The sequence below is a fragment of the Mobula hypostoma genome, chromosome 22 (assembly GCF_963921235.1).
Source record: "Mobula hypostoma chromosome 22, sMobHyp1.1, whole genome shotgun sequence".
NCBI classification, from domain to species: Eukaryota; Metazoa; Chordata; class Chondrichthyes; order Myliobatiformes; family Myliobatidae; genus Mobula; species Mobula hypostoma.
In genome coordinates, this window is record NC_086118.1 from 14,665,588 (window position 1) to 14,686,025 (window position 20,438).

The following is a 20,438-nucleotide window of genomic DNA, read 5'->3' on the forward strand; positions in this document are numbered from 1 at the left end:
AAGGATTCATTCAAGAGTGTATCTCCCTTCCTCCACCTCCACCCCACCTAAATGGTGTCAATGTTTTTGAAACTGGATGGTTCTTTCATCTTTTGGATCGTCTACCGTAAAGATGAAGCCACACTCAGGTTGGAGGAACAACACCTTATATTCCGTCTGGGTAGCCTCCAACCTGATGGCATGAACATTGACTTCTCTAACTTCCGCTAAGGCCCCACCTCCCCCTCATACCCCATCTGTTACTTATTTTTATGCACACGTTCTTTCTCTCACTCTCCTTTTTCTCCCTCTGTCCCTCTGAATATACCTCTTGCCCATCCTCTGGGTCCCCCCCCCCCCGTCTTTCTTCCCAGACCTCCTGTCCCATGATCCTCTTGTATCCCCTTTTGCCTATCACCTGTCCAGCTCTCGGCTCCATCCCTCCCCCTCCTGTCTTCTATCATTTTGGATCTCCCCCTCCCCCTCCAACTTTCAAATCCGTTACTCACTCTTCCTTCAGTTGGTCCTGACGAAGGGTCTCGGCCTGAAACGTCGACTGCACCTCTTCCTACAGATGCTGCCTGGCCTGCTGCATTCACCAGCAACTTTGATGTGTGTTGCTTGAATTTCCAGCATCTGCAGAATTCCTGTTGTTTGGTTCTTTTATCTCTTGTACAAGAGCAACATCTCAGATTTAAGTGGAATTAACTAAAAATGCAAAATATCTCGGTAGGTTAGATAGAGGTTTGGGAAGAAAGGCTAAAGTTTTGGGCAGTGACATTATATTATTTTTAACATTGTAAAATGTCTCAAAGTATTTCAAAGGAACGTTACCAACAACTGGTAGACTAGAAGATGCTAACAAAAGGATGCGAAATGATTCCTCACTCTTAATTATCTTCCTTTATAACTTTCCTCCTGGAGATTGAGATGAACAAGAAGCGTGAGTCAGAACTGCTGCGGCTGCGGCGAGAGTTGGAGGAGGCCACGCTGCAGTCGGAGACTACAGCCGCAGCGCTTCGCAAGAAGCACGGGGACACTGTGGTGGAAATAACCGAGCAGTACGAGAACCTGCAGAGGCTGCGTGTGAAAACAGAGAAAGAAAAGCAAAGTATGAAGCTAGAACTAGACAACATGAGCCTTACTATTGATGGCCTTCAAAAAAGCAAGGTATCATGTTTACTACTTTAAACATTTGTGCAAAACTTAAAAGTATTTGTAATTGGTAATCAGCAGGACAATACTTGCTATTTGGAAATAATTCTCTCGGATTGAGCATACACAATGAGTTTTAGATAGGTCTCACTGTATGGCTTAGTAGACTAGATCTATTTAAGCAGACCCTTTGAACTATAGGTTATCCTGAGTGGCACTGGTTCTCCTAATTCTGCTAGTGATCTATGCTTTGGATGCGCTCCAGAGGTCATGTTATCCTTTGGAACACAGTCAAGGGAAAAATAACACTGCTGTAACCTCAGTCACATGTTGGGATAGCAGTCCACCCAGTCTTGGTGTTCTCCGGCATGACAGAGTGAGTCAAGCAACTGTCCACTAAAGCTGAGACTTTGAACATAAAAGATCTTGAATTGACCCATTTGTAGTTTATAGGATGTGTGGAAAAGGACGGTATCAGTGAATAAAATTTGAAGACGATTACAAAATGTAATCATGGTGTGAATGAAAGCAAGGTTAGTTATGGCTAACCTGCTCTTATATTTAGCAATCACAAAGTCAAATTACCTGGCCATATCTATTGTCAAGACTCTCTGTGGGTAAATATAAAAGGGCACTTACAGTGTGTGGGGAAACCAAAATCTGAAAGGAGCTAATTGAAATGTAGATATGTATTGTATTTAAGGAAGGGAACTGTTTTAAGGTGGGTTGTAGAGTTGTAGAGTCACAGAACACCACAGCATGGAACGAGACCCTTTGTCCCAACTAGTCTGTGCCAAACTATTAATCTGTCTAGCCCTATTGACTTACATCTCCACAGGCCTCCATACTCCTCCCATAAATATACCTATCCAAATGTCTCTAAAATGTTGAAATCAAACCTGCTGGCAGCTCACTTAACATTCTCAGGACCCTCTGAGTGAAGCTGTTCCCTTTAAACATTTCACTTCTCACCCTTAACCCATGACCTCTATTCTAGTTTCACACAACTTCAAATGAAAAAGTTTGTTTAATTTTAAGCTATACTCCTGTACTATCTGTGCTCCTCACAATCGTGTACACCTCTATCACGTCTTCTATCGTTCTCCTACATACTTAACCTTTCCTAATAACTCAGGTCCTTAGGCCCTGGCCACATCCTTGCAGATTTTCCCTGCACTCTTTCAATCCTATTAATACGGTTTTTGTAGGTAGGTGACCAGAACTGCACATATTACTCCAAATTAGGTGTTACCAACATCTTATACAACTTCAGCACAACATCCTAATTCCTGTACTCAATACTTGGTTTTATGAAGGACAATGTGCCAAAAGTGTTCTTCTGGACCCTGTCTACCTGTGACACCGCTTTCAAGGAATTACGAACCATGTTCCCAGATCTCTCTGTTCTATTGCACACCTCACTGCCCTACTGTGTAACTCCTATACTGCTTTGTCCTGGCAAAGTGCAATACCTGACACATGTTTATATTAAATTCCAGCTACCATTTCTTAGCCGATTTTCCAGCTGGTCCAGATCGAGCTGCAAACTTTGATAGCCTTCCTTGCTGTCCACTATACCTCTACATCTTGGTGTCAGTCACAAATTTGCTTTGTTAATATTATGATAGTGCTTGGCATAATCACTTGGGTTAATTGTGAGGGATTAATTGTTTTCCATTTCTATCACTGAAGGCAGGAATATGGATCAGCCGTGATGAAATGGTGGATCAGACTTGATGGCCAAATGACCTAATTCTACTCCTATGTCATATGGTCTTATGGTCTTATCATGTTTAGACACCTCCATCTCGAATTTCCTCATATGTTTTGGATAAGATTTCAAACACACTGATGGACATTTGATATAGGAAGTCAACGGTCAAATTTATTATCATGTGTACAAATATGTGTATGCACAGATGTAATGAAAAATTTAACAACAGTAACACAAGAGCAGAGCATCAGATACACAACATTGAAAAGGAAGGCATAAATTAGCAATATAAATTACGCAAATTTACATGGGAATTAACACAATTATAATAAAAAAAAAGAAACAAAGTCCATGGTAATGTAAAGTTCACAAGACAAGACAAAGGAGCAGAAGTAGGCCATTCGGCCCATCGAGTCTGCTCCGCAGCTCCCCCATGAGCTAAACTATTCACCCATCTAGTTCCAATTTCCAGCTTTTTCCCCATATCCCTTGATACCCTGACTAATTAGATACCTGTCAATCTCCTCCTTAAACACCCTCAATGATCGGGCCTCCACAGCCATATGTGGCAACAAATTCCACAAATCCACAACCCTCTGGCTAAAAAAATTTCTCCTCATCTCTGTTTTAACTGTGTACCCTCTAATTCTAAGACTATGGCCTCTTGTCCTGGACTCACCCACCAAGGGAAACAACCTTTCCACATCTACTCTGTCCAACCCTTTCAACATTCGAAACGTTTCTATGAGATCCCCTCTCATTCTTCTATACTCTAATGAATACAATCCCAGAGCCGACAGACGCTCCTCATATGTTAGCCCCTGCATTCCAGGAATCATCCTCGTAAATCTTCTCTGAACTCTCTCCAACATCAGTATATCCTTTCTAAGATAGGGGGCCCAAAACTGCACACAGTATTCCAAATGAGGTCTCACCACTGCCCCATAGAGCCTCATCAACACCTCCTTACACTATTCCTCTTGAAATGAATGCCAACATAGCATTCGCTTTCCTTACCACCAATCCAACTTGGTGGTTAACTTTCCTTACCGCCAATCCAACTTGGTGGTTAACTTTCCTTACCGCCAATCCAAGTAGTCAGAGTCTTGTTGTACTGAAGTAGCCACACTACACCATGATGTGATTTATACCACCGCAGGTCCTAGATACACTGAATACTTAATTAGGGAAAACGATCCTTTGGCATTGACATTTCTAATCTTGGTGCCAAAATTCACCAGAATTAACAATTTAGATGTTTTCTTTTTATACTTACTTACTGGGCCCTAAGCTCCCAAGTGGAGCTTAGGCCATTCATGACCTCCTGTCTACTGACCATTGTCCACTGAAGTCAATGGTATGGTTGGAGTTCATCAACACTTCTGCAATCCATTGCATTCACAGTACCATGATTTGGCATAAACAACTTCACTAGAGTCCTGTTAGCCGGCCTTATGCATATAACCATATAACCATATAACAATTACAACACAGAAACAGGCCATCTCGGCCCTACTAGTCCACGCCGAATGCTTACTCTCACCTAGTCCCACCGACCTGCACTCAGCCCATAACCCTCCATTCCTTTCCTGTCCATATAGTTTCAAATATATGACATCGGTGGTGGGGAAGATGCTAGAGTCAGTTATCTAAGATGTGATAACAGCACATTTGAAACATTCCTTTCCACTTCTCACAGCGGAGACGTAGGGTTGGACTTCTTTTTAATATCTCTCTCAAAAGTCATGTTTATTGTGTTTTAGTCCATCAGTGTGAGTGTTGCTGGACAATTGATAGCAGACAGCCCTGAGATTTGTAGTGTTCTTCTGTGTCCAGGTGGCTAGTGATGCACAGATTCGAAAGCTCGAAGATTTACTGTCGGAAGCCACTTCCCGAAATGAGGATTTGCAGCGTTCTCTCACTGAGCAGAGTCTTGGCAAAACACGGCTGACAGGTATGGGTGAAGAATTTATTAAAATAGAGATAGAGTTCATTAATTGGGTTTTATCCTGAGGGTAAGTTAATAATAAATCCTTTTGGCTTCTGGTGAACATTTTAAAGCTGTTAACCCAGGGATGAAGTAATCACTTTGTCCATAAGAGTGAACACTTCATCCAAAATATGCTTGAAAATGTAGTTCAAAGTCACAACAAAATTCTTATGAGCAAATATATAAAATTCTTACTTACCAATGTACTTTACATATAGTAAGATATTTTTCTTGTTACGTTTTATTATGAAAAGCTTGCAAATTTTTCAATCTTTATTTTAAAACTGCTGAACGTTAATTCAGAAAAATACCTTAGCTTTTAATTCAATTTGTGTACACTAAACCTTTTTGAAATTAAGTCATTGTTCATACAAAAAAGTTACACCCAATGTGCAGTGAATACAATAGATTCTGGATAATTGGGGCAGCAGCTTATTTGGGACAACTCTAAAAGTACAAACACTAATTGAGAAAATAGCCAGGGTTCCCTTTGTTTAATTGGGGCCCAATACTGCTTAATTGGGACAGGAGGCTGTTTCTGAACAGTTTCTAACTAGTGCCAGTGTCATGCACTTGTGTGACCATGCTTAGACGAACAGTTTTTAAATAGTGTCAGTTGTGTGTGCTTGTGTTCAAAAAGCAGTGATTTTTATCACTTACAGAGAAACAAGCAGTAAGACAATTCAGAACTGTTTTGCGCACTGTGATTTCAAGCATTCAGACTTAGAGAGGCTAGAAATGGCTGGGAGTGAAAATGAAATGATATCAGTACTTCAGCAAGTTATGAACTTGAAGAATTTGAAGGTATCAACAATCTCCTTAAATGTGAGAATGATAGTGAAGATTTGGAGGATACAATTGTCCAAAATGGTAAAAAGGTAGTCCATTATCTACACTAGGTGTCTGCACTGATTTTGTTCTTTTACAATCAAAAGAACACAGCAGTGTACACTGAAAGAATTTCTCTGTCAATAACTATTAGGAACTAGTACACAGTTTTATAGCAACACATATAAAATGCTGGAGGAACTCAGCAGGCCAGGCAGCATCTATGTAAAAGAGAACAATCGGCATTTCATATACTGATCCTTCATCAGTATTGTATTGTAGTAGCATTGATGGTGTTCTAATTTATCTTGTGTTTCATTGAATACATAATTTGTTACTCACATAAATGATAGTTTGTCTTTTTTATACCTTTATAGCTATTTCCATGAAACTTAGGCTACTTGAGGAAGCTGCTTAATTGGGCCAAAACATACTGGTTAGATTTGCCTCAATTTAGCAGAATCCACTGTACCTGGAATGCGCTGCCTGAGAAAATGGTGGAAGCAGAGCTGCTGATAGCATTTAGGAAGTGTGCAGACTTGTATTTGAACTGTCTAAGCATATAAGGCAAGGGGCAAGTGTGAAGTGATGGGATTAATATGGATGGGTGCCCATTATTTGTTGTGGAGTTAGGCTGAATGGCCTGCTTCTATGCTGCGTGACTCTACACTCAGTGGCCAATTTATTAGGTACAGGAGTGGAACCCAGTACCGTCTACTGCTGCTGTTGCCCATTTGTTTCAAGTATTGATGTGTTGTGCATTCAGAGATGTTCTTCCACACACCATTGTAACATATGAGTTACTGTTGCCTTCCAGTCAGCTTGAACCAATCTGACTATTCCTTTCTGACCTCCATCATTAACAAAGTGTTTCCGCTCACAGAGCTGCTTCTCACTGGATGTTTTTTGTTTCTCGCAGAATTCTCTGTAAAATCTAGAGACTTTTCTGCATGAAAATCCCAGAGATCAGTAGTTTCTCAGATGCTCACACTACCCCATTCGGCACCATCAATCATTCCATGATCAAAGTGACTTAAATCCCATTTCTTCCCCATTCTGATGTTTGGTCTGAACAACAACTGAACCTCTTGACCACGCCTGCATGCTTTTGTGCATTGAGTTACTAATACATGACTGGCTGATTAGATATTTGCATTCAAGAGTGGGTGTACCTAATAAAGTGACCACTGAGTATAAACATCTATGAATGACCCTGTGGCTATGAAAGTAAAGATCCTCACCAAATGAGCACCATCAAGACTATATCAACATTTTAAATAGGATAGGATAGATTTCAGCAAATTCTTTTATTGGGAGTCAAAGTAGCAGATCGGTAAACACAGAAAAACACCTCTGGGTAAAATTCCTTGATGCCTGAAGATTACAATGGCATTATTAGTCTGAACAAGCCAAACCTCTACCCTCTATCTCCAATAACCAGAATAATGCTACTGCCATGTTGCCTTTTTTTCACAAGGCTCATGAGATGTGAATCTGATCGTTCATTTTAGTTTAACGACTTCAAACTGAGAATTGGGGCTTTGTTAACTTGCTGTATTAATTTGCTGCAGAGTCTCCACCTGGGCCTGTCCGCGAGTAAACCCTGGATAAAAATGATTAGATTTGGTAGTATTTCTTTGGCATTGGCTCTTAGTCTGGTCGCCTATTTGTTACTGAGCCTCATCCTGGGCCCAACAACAAAGGGTTATAATAGCTTTTATTTTAGGAATAATTTTCATAGTGAACCCTAACCCTAACCCTACCTGGATAGAGCAAATGTATTACAATTATTCTTAACTCACGGTAGCATAGTGGTTAGCCCACCGCTTTACAGCACCAGCAACCTGAGTTCAATTCCCACCACTGCACGTGAATGTGTGGGATTCCTCCAGGTGCCCCGGTTTCCTCCCACAGTCCAAAGAGGTACCAGTTGGTAATTAATTGGTCATTGAATATTGTCCTGTGATTAGGCTAGGATTAAATCAGGGGATTGCTGGTCCTTGTGGCTTGTAGAGCCAGAAGGGCCGATTTCACACTGTATCTCAATGAATAAATAAAATACTGGAAGTGCTCAGTAGGACTCCTGAAAAGATAGGAGGTAATCAACATTTCCTATACATACTCCTTGTTGGAGCTGAAAACAGAGGCTGTGACTGTTTAACTTAAAAGGTTAGTAGGGAGAAAGTATATACAGAAAAGGAAGAAAAGAAATTAAACAAAGATTAACATCCTAGGAGAGTTAATGGGTCCAGCAATCTACAATTTGTTTAATGGAAAACAATTCAAATGATATGAAGAGTGTCTGAGAGGGACACTGGAAATGACTGAAGAATTGTATGAATAGCTACAATAATGACAAGAAGTGGAAGAACTCCAGGCAATGCCACTTGTTCTTGAAATGGAGGGAACTGAAGGAGAAGTAGGTAACCAAAGTCCCAAAACTACCAGGGAAACTGAGTTGACTAAACTTATGTGCTTAGATGGTAATTCCGGTGATATTTATTGTTTCAGCTGAAAATAATGATTTGACTCGCCAACTAGAAGAGGCGGAGAACAAAATAGGTCAACTGAACAGGACAAAAGTCATCCTGACATCACAAGTTGAAGACTTGAAAAAGCAGATTGATGAAGAATCAAAGGTAAATAAAGGGTTGTGAATAGTGAATGGATATTTATTGATTATTTCAGGATTACTCAATCCAATCAGTTTCCTGCATTTTTCTACTAAGTGTGAATGTACACATGCCAAAGTAAGAGCATTTATTTATTTCCTTACTTACTTATTTATACTTTTTTTTAATTTTAGAGGTACAGCGTTGAACAGGCCCTTCTGGGCTACTAAGCCATACCACCCAGCAACCCACCAATTTAAAACTAGCCTAATCACAAGGCAATTTAATTGTACTTTTTATTAAAGTAGACAATGATCTTCCAGAGCTGAAGTCATTGCAATGATAATCATCCCCATATAATCTCATTAATTCCATAAATTTCACATCTATGTAAACCTTACAGCATTCAAAGTGATTTTGGTTTAGACTATTTGTAATTACATTTGAGGGTACAGAGAATTCTGTGCATACAATGACCTAATTTCGAGTTATGCCTTCTGCATGATTTCACAAGCTCACCAGATAAATTGGAGAAAGACCAGTTTTGATGGGACCATAAAGGATCTGGCAAGTGTGGATTGGGACAGGCTGTTTTCTGATTGAGGTGTACTTGGTAAGTGGGAGGCCTTCAAAAGTGAAATTTTGAGAGTACAAAGCTTGTATGCACCTGTCAGAATAAAAGGTAAAGATAACAAGTGTAAGGAACCTTGGTTTTTGTGCGATATTGAGGTCAAGAGAAAAGGAGGTGCATTTCAGGTATAGGCAGGGAGGGACAAATAAGAAATCAGGAGGGCTAAAAGAAGTCATGGAGTTGCCCTAGCAGACAAGGTTAATGAGAATCCTACAGGATTCTAGAGATGCTGCCTGGCCTGCTGCATTCACCAGCAACTTTGATGTGTGTTGCTTGAATTTCCAGTATCTGCAGAATTTCTGTTGTTCGGATTCTACAGATATGTTAAGAGCAAAAGGATTGCAAGGAACAAAATTGGTTCACTAGAAGATCAGAATTGTAATCCATGTGTGGAGTCAAAAGAGATAAGGAAGATCTTAAATACATATTTGCATCTGTATTTACTCGAGAGACAGACACAGAATCTTTAAAAGTGAGGAAAGCAACAGCAAGGTCATAGACCCGATACAGATCACAAAGTTTGCTTTCCTGAGGCAAATTAGAGTGGATAAATCCCAAGGGCTAGGCAAAGGGTTCGCTTGCACCCTGTGGGAAGCAAGTGTACAAATTGTAGGGGCCCTAGCAGAGATATTTAAATCATCCTTAACAACAGGTGAGGTAGCGGATGATTGGAGGATAGCCAATGTTGTTCAACACTTTAAGAAAAGCTCTAAAATAAACCAGGAAATTATAGGCCAGCGGGCCTGACTCAAACATCATCATCATCATGTGCCATGTCAAATGACGTGGGCGATCATGGCCTATGAGCCTGATTGTTCTTGGCAAATTCTACGGAAGTGGTTTGCCATTGCCTTCTGGGCAGTTGACCTCAGACATTATCAATACTCTTTGGAGATTGTCTGCCTGGCGTCAGTGGTTGCATAACTAACACATGATATGCACCGGCTGCTCGTACAACCATCCACCACCTACTCTCATGACTTCACGTAGGAGGGCTTAACAGGTGCTACACCTTGAGCAAGGGTGATTGCAGGCTAGCAGAGGAAAGAAATCCCTTATACTTCCATCGGTAGAGACGTATACCCTCCCTGCCACCTGAAACTAACATCAATGGTTTGAAAGTTACTGGAAGGGATATATGAGTGTTTGGATAGACAGGGACTGACTAGGGAAAGTCAGCATTGCTTTGTGTATGGTAGGTTGTGTCTAAATCAATCTTGTAGAGTTTTCTGAGGAGGTTACCAGGAAGGTGGATAGAGGCAAGGCAATGAATGTTACCTACATGGACTTTCGCAAGGCACTTAACAAGGCCCCACGTGGGAGGTTGGTCAGGAAGGTTCAGTCACTTGGCATTCAAGATAGGTAGTAAATTGGATTGGAATTTGGCTTTGTGGGAGAAGGCAGAGAGTGGTTGTAAATTGTTGTGTCTCTGACTGAAGGCCTGTGACTAGTGGAGTGCTGCAGGGATCGGTGCTGGGTCCATTGTAGTTTGTCATCTTTATCAATGATCTGGATGATAATGTGATTAATTGGATCAGCAAATTTGCAGATGACACCAAGATTGGGGGTGTAGTGGACAACAAGGAAAACTATCAAAGATTGCAGCATGATCTGAATCAGTTAGTAAAATGGGCTAAAAAGTGGCAGGTGGCATTTAATGCAGACAAATGCGAGATGTTGCTCTTTGTTAGGACCATCCAGGTAGGTCTCACACAGGGAACAGTAGGGTACTGAAGAGTGTAGAAAAACAAGGAATCTGGGAGTACAGGTCCATCGTTCATTGAAAGTGGAGTCATAGGTAAACAGAGTCATAAGGAAACCTTTCGGCACATAGGCCTTCATCAATCAAATTATTGAGTACAGGAGATGAAATGCCATGTTGAAGTTGGATAACACATTGGTCAGTCCTAATTTGGAGTATTGTGTGCAAATTTGGTCACTTACCTACAGGAGAGTTGTAAATAAGGTTGAGAGAGTACAGAGAAAATTTACAAGATGGTGCCAGGACTGGAGGACCTGAATTATAAGGAAAGACTAAATATTTTAGGGCTTTATTCCTTGGAACATAGAAGACTGAGAGGTGATTTGATACAGATACACAAAATTAAGAGGGATATAGATAGGGTAAGTGGAAGCATGCTTTTTCCATTGAGATTAGGTGGGACTATAACTAGGAGCCATGGACTAAGGGTGAAAAGTGAAATGTTTAAGGGTGAACATGAGGGGAAACTTCTCCTTTCAAGGGGTCGTGGGAGTGTGGAATGAGCTGCCAGCACTACTGGTGCACATGAGCTCAATTTCAACATTTAAGAGAAGTTTAGACAGGTACATGGATGGCAGTGGTATGGAGGGCTATGGTCCAGTGCAGATCGATGGGAGTAGGCAGTTTAAATGGTTTGACGTTGACTAAATGGGCTGAAGGGTCTATTTCTGTGATGTTGGATGACTCTATGACACATTCTGTGTTGTATCTCCTTGTGGGTTCATAATTATTTTGTAATTTTTCTGATATTTCAGTTACAGTCAAGTATACATTGAGTTTTGTGCTGCAGCATTGCAAATGTTGGCCAAATTTACCTGCACAAAAAGTTTGCATCTTCCTGAGAGATACGCCACACATGCAGTGTTGATAAGAATTAAGTAAAAAGTGATGACTTGTAAGAAATATATAATTACGGTGGATTTTGGTTAATGGAGCCATCAGTTAATCGGGGCAGCCGCTTCTTTGGAATAACTCTTAAAGAACAAGAACTAATCGAGAAAATAGCCAAGATTCCCTTCATTTATTTGGGACACTCTTCCACTTTATTGGGATAGGAGACTGTTGCCGAACAGTTTCTAACTAGCGTAAGTTGCTTGTGTTTGTGTTCAAAAAGCAGTGATTTTTGTTAGTTAGCAAGAAACAAGCAAACAGTAAGGAAATTCAGAACTGTTTTGCTCACTGTGGTTTCAAGCATTCAGACTTGGAGATGCTAGAAATGGCTGGGAGTGAAAATGAAATGATTTCACTAATTCAGCAAGTTAGGAACTAAGAATTTGAAGGTATTGACCATCATCTTAAATGTTACAATGAAAATGAAGATATGAGGATGCAGTTGTCAAAAGTATTGTATGAATGCAGTTCATTATCTGCACTAGGTGTTTGTGCTGATTTTTATTAATAGTCAATCAAAAGAGCCCAACAGCGTCTATTCCTCTGTTGATAACTATTAGGATCTAATATACAGTTTTATAGCACTTTAGTAGAATTGATAGTTTTCTAATTTGTTCTGAATTTAATATAAATACATAATTTGTTACTCAATTAAATGGTAGTTTGTCTTTTTTATACCTTTTTAATTATTTCCATGAAACTTCGGCTAATTAGAGCAGCTATTTAATTAGGCCAAAACGTATCGGTCCTGATGTGTTCCAATAAACCAAAATCCACTTTTTCCCTTACCTGTTCCAGTTTTGGCCTGAAATCAGCCAGAGTGAAATAGTTTCCAGCTACTTTCCTGGAAGTGAAGAGTACTGAATGTCTCAAGTTGTTCGAGTGCCGAAATGGAGAAGCCTAAATACTGAGCTAGATTTGTCCCCAGATTCAGTAACTCAACAAAGTTTCTGGGACCCAGCTGCAGCGTGTCTAAGTGGACACTCACAACACGCTGGAGGAACTCAGCAGGTCGAGCAGCATCCGTGGAAAAGATTGGTCGACGTTTCAGGCCGGAACCCTTCGTCAGGACTGTCAGGGGAAGGGGCAGAGGCCCTATAAAGAAGGTGGGGGGGAAGGCTGGTAGGTTCCAGGTGAAAAACCGGTTAGGGGAAAGATAAAGGGGTGGGGGAAGGGAGGCAAGGAGGTGATAGGCAAGTATCTAAGTGGTCCTTGTCATGAACAGCAGGAGTCAAGAGTGTAAATCCAGGAAGGGGTGTTGCTCCTGCCAACTGGATGAAAGCCACATCCCCAGTGCTTTAGGGCAGGTCTTCAATTTACCTGTTACTGGGATGCAACTGCTGTTAAGCTGTGGAGAGTTTCCATCACTACAGACCTTGTGGTGGAAATTTCTTAGAGTCATAGAGCACCACAGCACAGAAATAAGCTAATTGGCCCAGGTAGTCTGTGCTGACCTGTTTTTCTGCCTAGTCCCGTCTACCTACACTGGGATCATTGTCATCTACATTCCTCTCTAACATGATTAAATGTTGCAGCTGAACCTGAATCCATAATTTCCACTGGCAGTTTGTTTACACTCACTCACACAACACTCTGAGTGAAATTGCCCTTAAGTAGTTCACCTATCACTCTAAACTTTTGACCTCTAGTTCAAATCTCACCCAACCAAGATGAAAAAAAGCCTGCATGTATTTACCCTATCTATTCCCCTCATAACTTTGTATACCTCCATAAGATCTTCCCTCACTCTCCTACACGCTAGGGAATAAAGTCCTAGCCTTCTCAATCTTTCACTATAAACTCAGGTCCTGGCAACATATTTGTAAATTTTCTCTGCAGTCTTTCAATTTTATTGATAACTTTTTCTGTAGATAGGTAACCAGAACTGCACACAATACTCCAAATTTGGCCTCAATAACATCTCATACAACATTAACATAACATGCCAACTCCTCTACTCAGTGCTCTGATTTATGAAGGCGAATGTGCTACAAACTCTCTTTATGACCGTATCTACCTGTACAATGTTGTTGCATCAATGAAGTCACTGGAGAAAAGTACTGGTAGATACAAAGCAGCTTCTTTAATCATCAAAACAAGGTGTAGCAGGCATCATATGAGATGCTTTCGGTTGAAAGGTCTGACCGGCCCAACTTGGGGCTCGATATTTTATCTGCCAAACATCAAAGGACAACTTCATATTTACAAAGTATGGACAATGCTTTCTTTGAAACCACATACAATCTTCACACCTCCTGATTCACATCCACACCACAGACATCCAAATGAATTTTGATCAGCATTGTCTGGTCTGGGATTCACTGCTTTTAGAGCTTGTTCAGAGCTGCACTCCAAATTAAATCCACAATCCATATTCAGATGTGAAGACTGGTAGCCAAAGTCAATTGCTGGATGTATATGTCCTAAACCCAAAAATCACTCTAACAACACTACGCTCAAGGAATGATGGGTCCTAGTCCTTAAGTTCCCCACTGTTCACCGTGCAAGTCCTACCCTGATTTATCCTCCCAATTTGCAACATGCCACTCTTGTTTACATAAAATCCCAACTTGCATTTCTCAGCCCTTTTTTCCAACTGGTCCAGATCCCATTGCAAGCTTTGAAAGCCTTCCTTGCTGTCCACTACAACCCAATCTTGGTGTCATCCACATATTTGCTGAACCCGTTTACCACATTTTCAAGTAAATTATTAACATTAATGATGAACAACAAAGGACCCAGCTCTGATCCCTGTGGCAGACCATTAGTCACAGGCCTCCAGTCAGAGAGACAACCATCTACTGCCACTCGGACTTCTCCCAGCTTCTGGACCAGCTTCTTTGTCAATAGCCATGCTAAAGTCAATGTAGATAATTACCATTGCCTTTTCTCCATCAATCTTCTCGTAATCTTCACAAAAACCCTATAAGATTGGTTAGACATGACCTAACATGCAGAAAACCGTGATGACTATCCCTAACCAGGCCCTGTTTATCCAAATACCTATATGTACAGTTACTTAGAAAACCTTCTAGTAATTTATCTATCCCTGACATCAGGCTCACTGCCTTGTAATTTCCCAGCACGTTCTTAGAGCCTTTCTTGACAGTCCTTCAATACCTCCCCCATTTTAAGTAAGTTTGCTAGGGCACCTGCAATTTCTGAACAACTTCTTCTTTAGGTGAGGAGTTCTCAATGTCAGCCCTGCAGTGAGGAGGTAATACCATTACATTTCCAAGTCAGGATGATGTGTGATTTAGAAAGCAAACTGATAAGAGGTGGTGTTCATGTATTTGCTGTGTAGTTGCTGTTTGTGAGGTGTTGGACCTAAGATCTGGGCGAGCTGAGACAGCACTCATTGATGGTACACAATAATAGTTCAATCATTCATGGACCATTTAGAAATTTGTTGGCAGAGGAGAGGTAGCTGTTGCTGAATTGTTGAGTATGGGTTACTGTTCCCTCTCAGCTGTGCAGGCATTAATTGAAATGCTCCCACACACATAGCATTTGTTGACACGCAGTTGGAATTTTCTTTGATTATTATGTTTATTAAAGTGCTGTGCAGTTTTCAGGCCATGTAAAAATTTCCTACTCAGAGCAATGGTTGGTCCACGCAGCTATATAAAAAAAGAAATTAGAGGGAATATTTGTGTGGGTCTTCAATCTCCGTGCCTGCTCCATGATGGCAGTGATAAGAAGAGGGCCCAAGTTGGATGTTGAGGGTCACCAGTGACACCCACCTTCTTAAGGCACTGTCTTTTAAAGATGTCCTCAGTGGTGGGGAGGGTTCTGCCCGTGAAGGAGATGGCTGAGTTTACAACTCTCTGCAGCTTCTTGTGATGAGCATTGGAACCTCCATACCAGGCTATGATGCAACTAGTCAGATTGCTCTCCATTGTACATCTATAGAAATTTGAAAGAGTCTGTGGTATCCTACCAAATCTCCTCAAACTCCAAAGGAAGTAAAGCCAGTGGCGTGCCTTCTTTATGATTGTGTCAATATTTCAGTCTCAGACCTTCTGAGATGTTATCACCCAGGAACTTGAAAGTATTCACCCATTCCATCATCAACCGCCCCCCCCCCCCATGAGGACTGGTTTTCTGATTTCCCCATCCTAAAGTCCATCATCTTGTGAAACCATTCAACCAGCTAATTCATCTCACTCAGGTTTGTATACTGCATACGTACTTTGATAACAAATATACATTGAATCTTAGAATATTTATATCTCATAAAAACAAAGTCAAACTAATAGATCGGCAGCCATGTGGCTGCATAGGTCCAACTCAGATGCTTGTGCTGTTAAATTACTGATCATTGTGGGTGCCACAATGTCAGATTTACACGAATGATTAATGATTGGAAGACATGGGGAAACCTTGTATTGTAGCAGCAAGCCGTAAGTGGTAAGCTTAACACTATTTCAGCATCAGTGACCTGGGTTCAATTCCCGCTGCTGTCTGTAGGCAACCTGTCCATTTCCTCCTGGTGCTTCAGTTTCCTCCCATATTCCAAATATGTTTAATAGGCTAATTGGCACATGGACGTAATTGGGCTTGCTAGGGCAAATTGGCCTATTACTGTGCTATATCTCTAAATAAAAATAATATAAATAAATGCATACATAAATAAAGGACAATGTTGTGTTGAGTGGATAATTGGAAAGCTATTTAATTCAAGACAGGTTGGAAAGACATTAATCTTTTGCATTCCAGTGCTAACATGTTAAGAATGGAAGCACCTACCCCATGTAATTTTTGGAAGATATGTGCCAAAATTTTCAATTTGTACTGCAGAACCTGGAGGGACAATATCTGAGTTTCTTTGCAGCAATATTGCAGCTTAATATCTCTTTGGTTCGGTTAGTTCCATTCGATATACTGAAGAGAGGTTATGTAGCCAGTCTAGAAGTTTCAATCATGGCTCCCACTGCTGCAGGGATTACAAGCCATGAGTTTCACTCTGCATCTTAATAGGTTCAAGGTAAGAGTTGTAACTAGAGCCAGTCGCATAAAGCTGATTATTTGGATGGAAACTGCAAAGATGTTGGCCTGTTGCTGAATATGAGTACGTGGTTCAAATCAGGGATGACAGGAAACTGCCTGATCTTCAACTTCCAATCCAGGTAGCAGTGGAGCCATGGAACACTGAATCTGTAACAAAACTTTGATTTGTTTATAGTATGATGCCCTTTTCTCTGTCCAACAGCTTTCTTTATGCCAGCAATAAATCATTTCATTTCCAAGAATGTAGTAACTTAATCTGTTATTATACCATCCTTACCACAAACATGTGTTTTCCTTAAAGGCTGCATATTAGAACAGCAATGAACCTAAAGATGAGAACAGGACATTAAAAAAAATTAGAAGCAGACAAAGGACACTCAGCTCATCAACACTCACAAAATGCTGGAGGAACTCAACAGGTCAGGCAGCATCTATGGAAATAAATAAGCAGTCAACTCTTCAGGCCGAGACCCTTCATCAGGACATCAGCCCATGAAGCCTGCCCCACTATTCAGTAAAATCAAAACGTCATTTCGTCTGCACCAATCTCCCATATTCATCACTGCCCAGGTTTTTTTAAATTATTTATCTCCTTTCACCTTAAATACCTCCTCCTTCCCCATGATGTAGCCTCCAAAATCCTCCAGGGTAGGGAATTCCAGGGACTCAACATCCTGAACAAGGTCATTGAAACAATGTCTTGATTTCCTGTGTCTAAATACTTGATCTTCTTACTTCAGTTGAAGAGCACGATGGCCGCAAGCCTCTCAAGTGTCAAGCAGGACAACGAGCTGCTGAAGGAGCAAGTTGAGGAGGAGCAGGAGAGTAAGTCCGAACTGCAGAGGCTCATTTCCAAACTGAACAGTGAGGTCACCCATTGGCGGACTCGCTATGAAACTGATGCCATTCAGAGAACTGATGAGCTTGAGGAGTCCAAGTAAGCAACTGGTTTGTTATCAGATACTCCAGAAATCAGCTTATTAGCCTATGGGCAACTGTAATGGTCTCTGGTGGTAAAGCATGACCTTTTCAATGAAATTCATTGCATCTTGGGAACACTTACATTAACAACCATAATGTGGAGACAGATTTGATCATCCGGTGACACAGAGGACACTGATTGTGAATGGGCACATTAACTACTTAAAAATAAACAGTGAAGCTAGCTAAACAAGTGCTCATCTAAACTACACAAGACCACAATACTGAACATTCAGTCACCCTTTAACTTAACAGGTACTCCATTAAATCTCCCCAAATTATAAGACTGAAGAACTAAAGATATTACAAACAAATACTTAACTAACCAAACCTAGGGGGTGCACGTCTATCTCTTTCTCAATGGTCACGACTTCAGCCTGAAGTGGCCCCTGGATAGAAAAGAAAGAGGCCAAGCCTCCCACACAAGCTGTCCCTATACCACCCCCACCCCACCCCCCAAGGAGCCCATGATGTTTAATTTGATAAAATTTGTCTATAGCTGATATTCACCAGCTAATACATTGACAGTTTTTTCTTCATCTCGGCAACAAGTTGAAGTTCAGTATTGCTGAATCACTTAGTTTAGTAAAACTCCGATAATCTGTATCCAGTTGTTTGAGAACCGTTGATTCAACCTCAGAAGTGCTGATGCCCATGCTCCCTTTGACATACAGGAACTATGGTTCCTGCACTTTCTTGAACACACTGGAACCTTGGTTCCAGCACTCCATTTAACACCCAGGGGCTCCAGGTTCTACACTCCCTCTAACACACTGAGGCCCCAGTTCCTGTATACCCTTTAATATAGAGGAGCTCTGGTCCCCATTCTCTGTTAAAGGTTTAATGAAATTTTACTGTAATTTCGAAGGGTTACTGTGAAGTCAACTGCAAATGACTAGATTATCTAGATCATTGGTCATAACTGCTACTCCTGCTTGGTTTTCTTCCAGATACTGAACTAATAATAAAATTTAATCCAAAAAAAACTTCAAAGAATACTCCAGCTCTTTTAGTTTACTTAAATAATGGAATCCCAATAAATTAATCATCTTTACTTGTTTGATATCCTCTTTGCTAGGTAAGATTTACAGTAATTAGAATAGCTGATTTAAGATTTGTTTGGCCTGTACATTAATCCCATGTTATCTGTCTGTGAAAGATAAAATATGGGTGACTGCTTGGACGGTCCCTTGGGAATTTGGCCAGGCAGAATCTCTAGGAAGAGGTACAGTGGAAGTTTCAGGCCGAGACCCTTCGTCAGGACTAACTGAAGGAAGAGTTAGTAAAAGATTTGAAAGTGGGAGTGGGAGGGGGAGGGGGAGATCCGAAATGATAGGAGAAGACTATCATTTTGGATCTCCCCCTCCCCCTCCCACTTTCAAAACTCTTACTAACTCTTCCTTCAGTTAGTCCTGACGAAGGGTCTCGGCCTGAAACTTCGACTGTACCTCTTCCTAGAGATGCTGCCTGGCCTGCTGCGTTCACCAGCAACTTTGATGTGTGTTGCTTGAATTTCCAGCATCTGCAGAATTCCTGTTGTTTCCCTTGGGAATTTGAAGGTTTTTGGTTTATGATATTGTGACTGGGATTTTGTGAAAATGTTGTGTTTACCAGCTTGTTTCTCCTTTTTCTTAAGAGCCCTTACAGACCTTGTGAAATTCCTCACAGTACAGTAAAGCATAGCACACACCTTGAATACAAATGTTCTGTATGTGGTATATCCTGATATCTAGAAAGATCAAAATTGGCACATAGTCTAGGGATTGGAGATACATTTTCTAAGAGTGTAGTGAGGATAAGCTCCCACTATCTATTAACAGCTACCAATGCCATGAGTCTCAAATAGCCTCTGACAGCCAAGTCCAATTCCTCATCTTCACATGTGGCTTAGTTACTACACCTAGTGAAACAGTTTCTACTGACAGGAGAAGGGGTAAAGGCACCTTAAAACCTGCTGCTTCAGGCAGCTGGGGCTCACCAGCTGTGGTTGGCAGCTCATCTAGGAGAAGGAAACCTCTTGATCACAAACCTCCGCTGCCTTGTGACTATACCCACTCACGTCGAAGGCTTCAGGAGAAAATTCTGAGCTGGAGAAGATTAGGCAATCCAAAATTGAGTTCAATGCTGACTGGCAACTCCTGCGATGTTTCGGTTTCACCAATCCTTCAGATTTGTCAACTGCATGGACGTGAGGAGTCTGTTGCATGGACAATAATTTGCTCTCCTGGTGATCATTTGGGTCTATGCAGGATGGGTGAGAATAATTGCTGAGGATGGGCAGAGTGGCTTTGGGAGGATGGCATAATGAACTGTTCAGCTCTAAAATATGTGAAAGTGCCAGTGAGAAGTGAAGTGGTCTTGAAGGAAACAATGTAGAAGTTCTTTGTTACAGTACGGGGTTAAAGTTGGCTCTAGTTTAGTTAGAGTACAAGACTTGCAAACACCATTTATTTGATTCATACAGTTATATACAGGCAGCCCCAGTACTTGTCCTAAACTGCCCAGATTTTTAAAAATGTCAGGGTTCCACATCATGATTTTTTAATCAACCTTAAATGTTTCAGCTTGTGTTCTGTCCGCAAATGTTAAATCCAAACCATTGATCCTACCACAAGCTGAATATTTTAGTTTGTTGACTGTTGCTGGTCAAATCAAAGGTGGTGAGGAGTTGGCATATAGGAAAGACTGAAAATCTGGCTGAATGGTGCCACAACAACTTCTCACTCAATGTCAGCAAAACCAGAGCTGATTATTGACTACAGGAAGAAGAAACTGGAGATCCATGCTCCCATTCTCATTAGAGGATTGGAGGGTGAGTGGGTCGGTAACTGTAAATTCCTTGGCAGTACTGTATCGTATCAGAGGATCTGTCCTGGGACAGTGGT

The 20,438-nt window shown here is 41.0% G+C and overlaps 1 protein-coding gene across 11 annotated transcripts in view; it reads left to right on the plus strand.

Moving 5' to 3' along the window:
* The window catches only part of LOC134360180 (myosin-16), a 339,036-nt gene that overhangs the window by 264,845 nt on the left and 53,753 nt on the right, over positions 1–20,438 (plus strand). For all 11 annotated transcript variants that reach the window (XM_063074218.1, XM_063074220.1, XM_063074222.1 and 8 more), the window contains 4 exons: positions 904–1,149; positions 4,685–4,802; positions 8,178–8,305; positions 17,313–17,509. In XM_063074218.1, the coding sequence (XP_062930288.1) occupies positions 904–1,149; positions 4,685–4,802; positions 8,178–8,305; positions 17,313–17,509 (689 nt within the window). The remainder of the gene's footprint in view (positions 1–903; positions 1,150–4,684; positions 4,803–8,177; positions 8,306–17,312; positions 17,510–20,438) is intronic.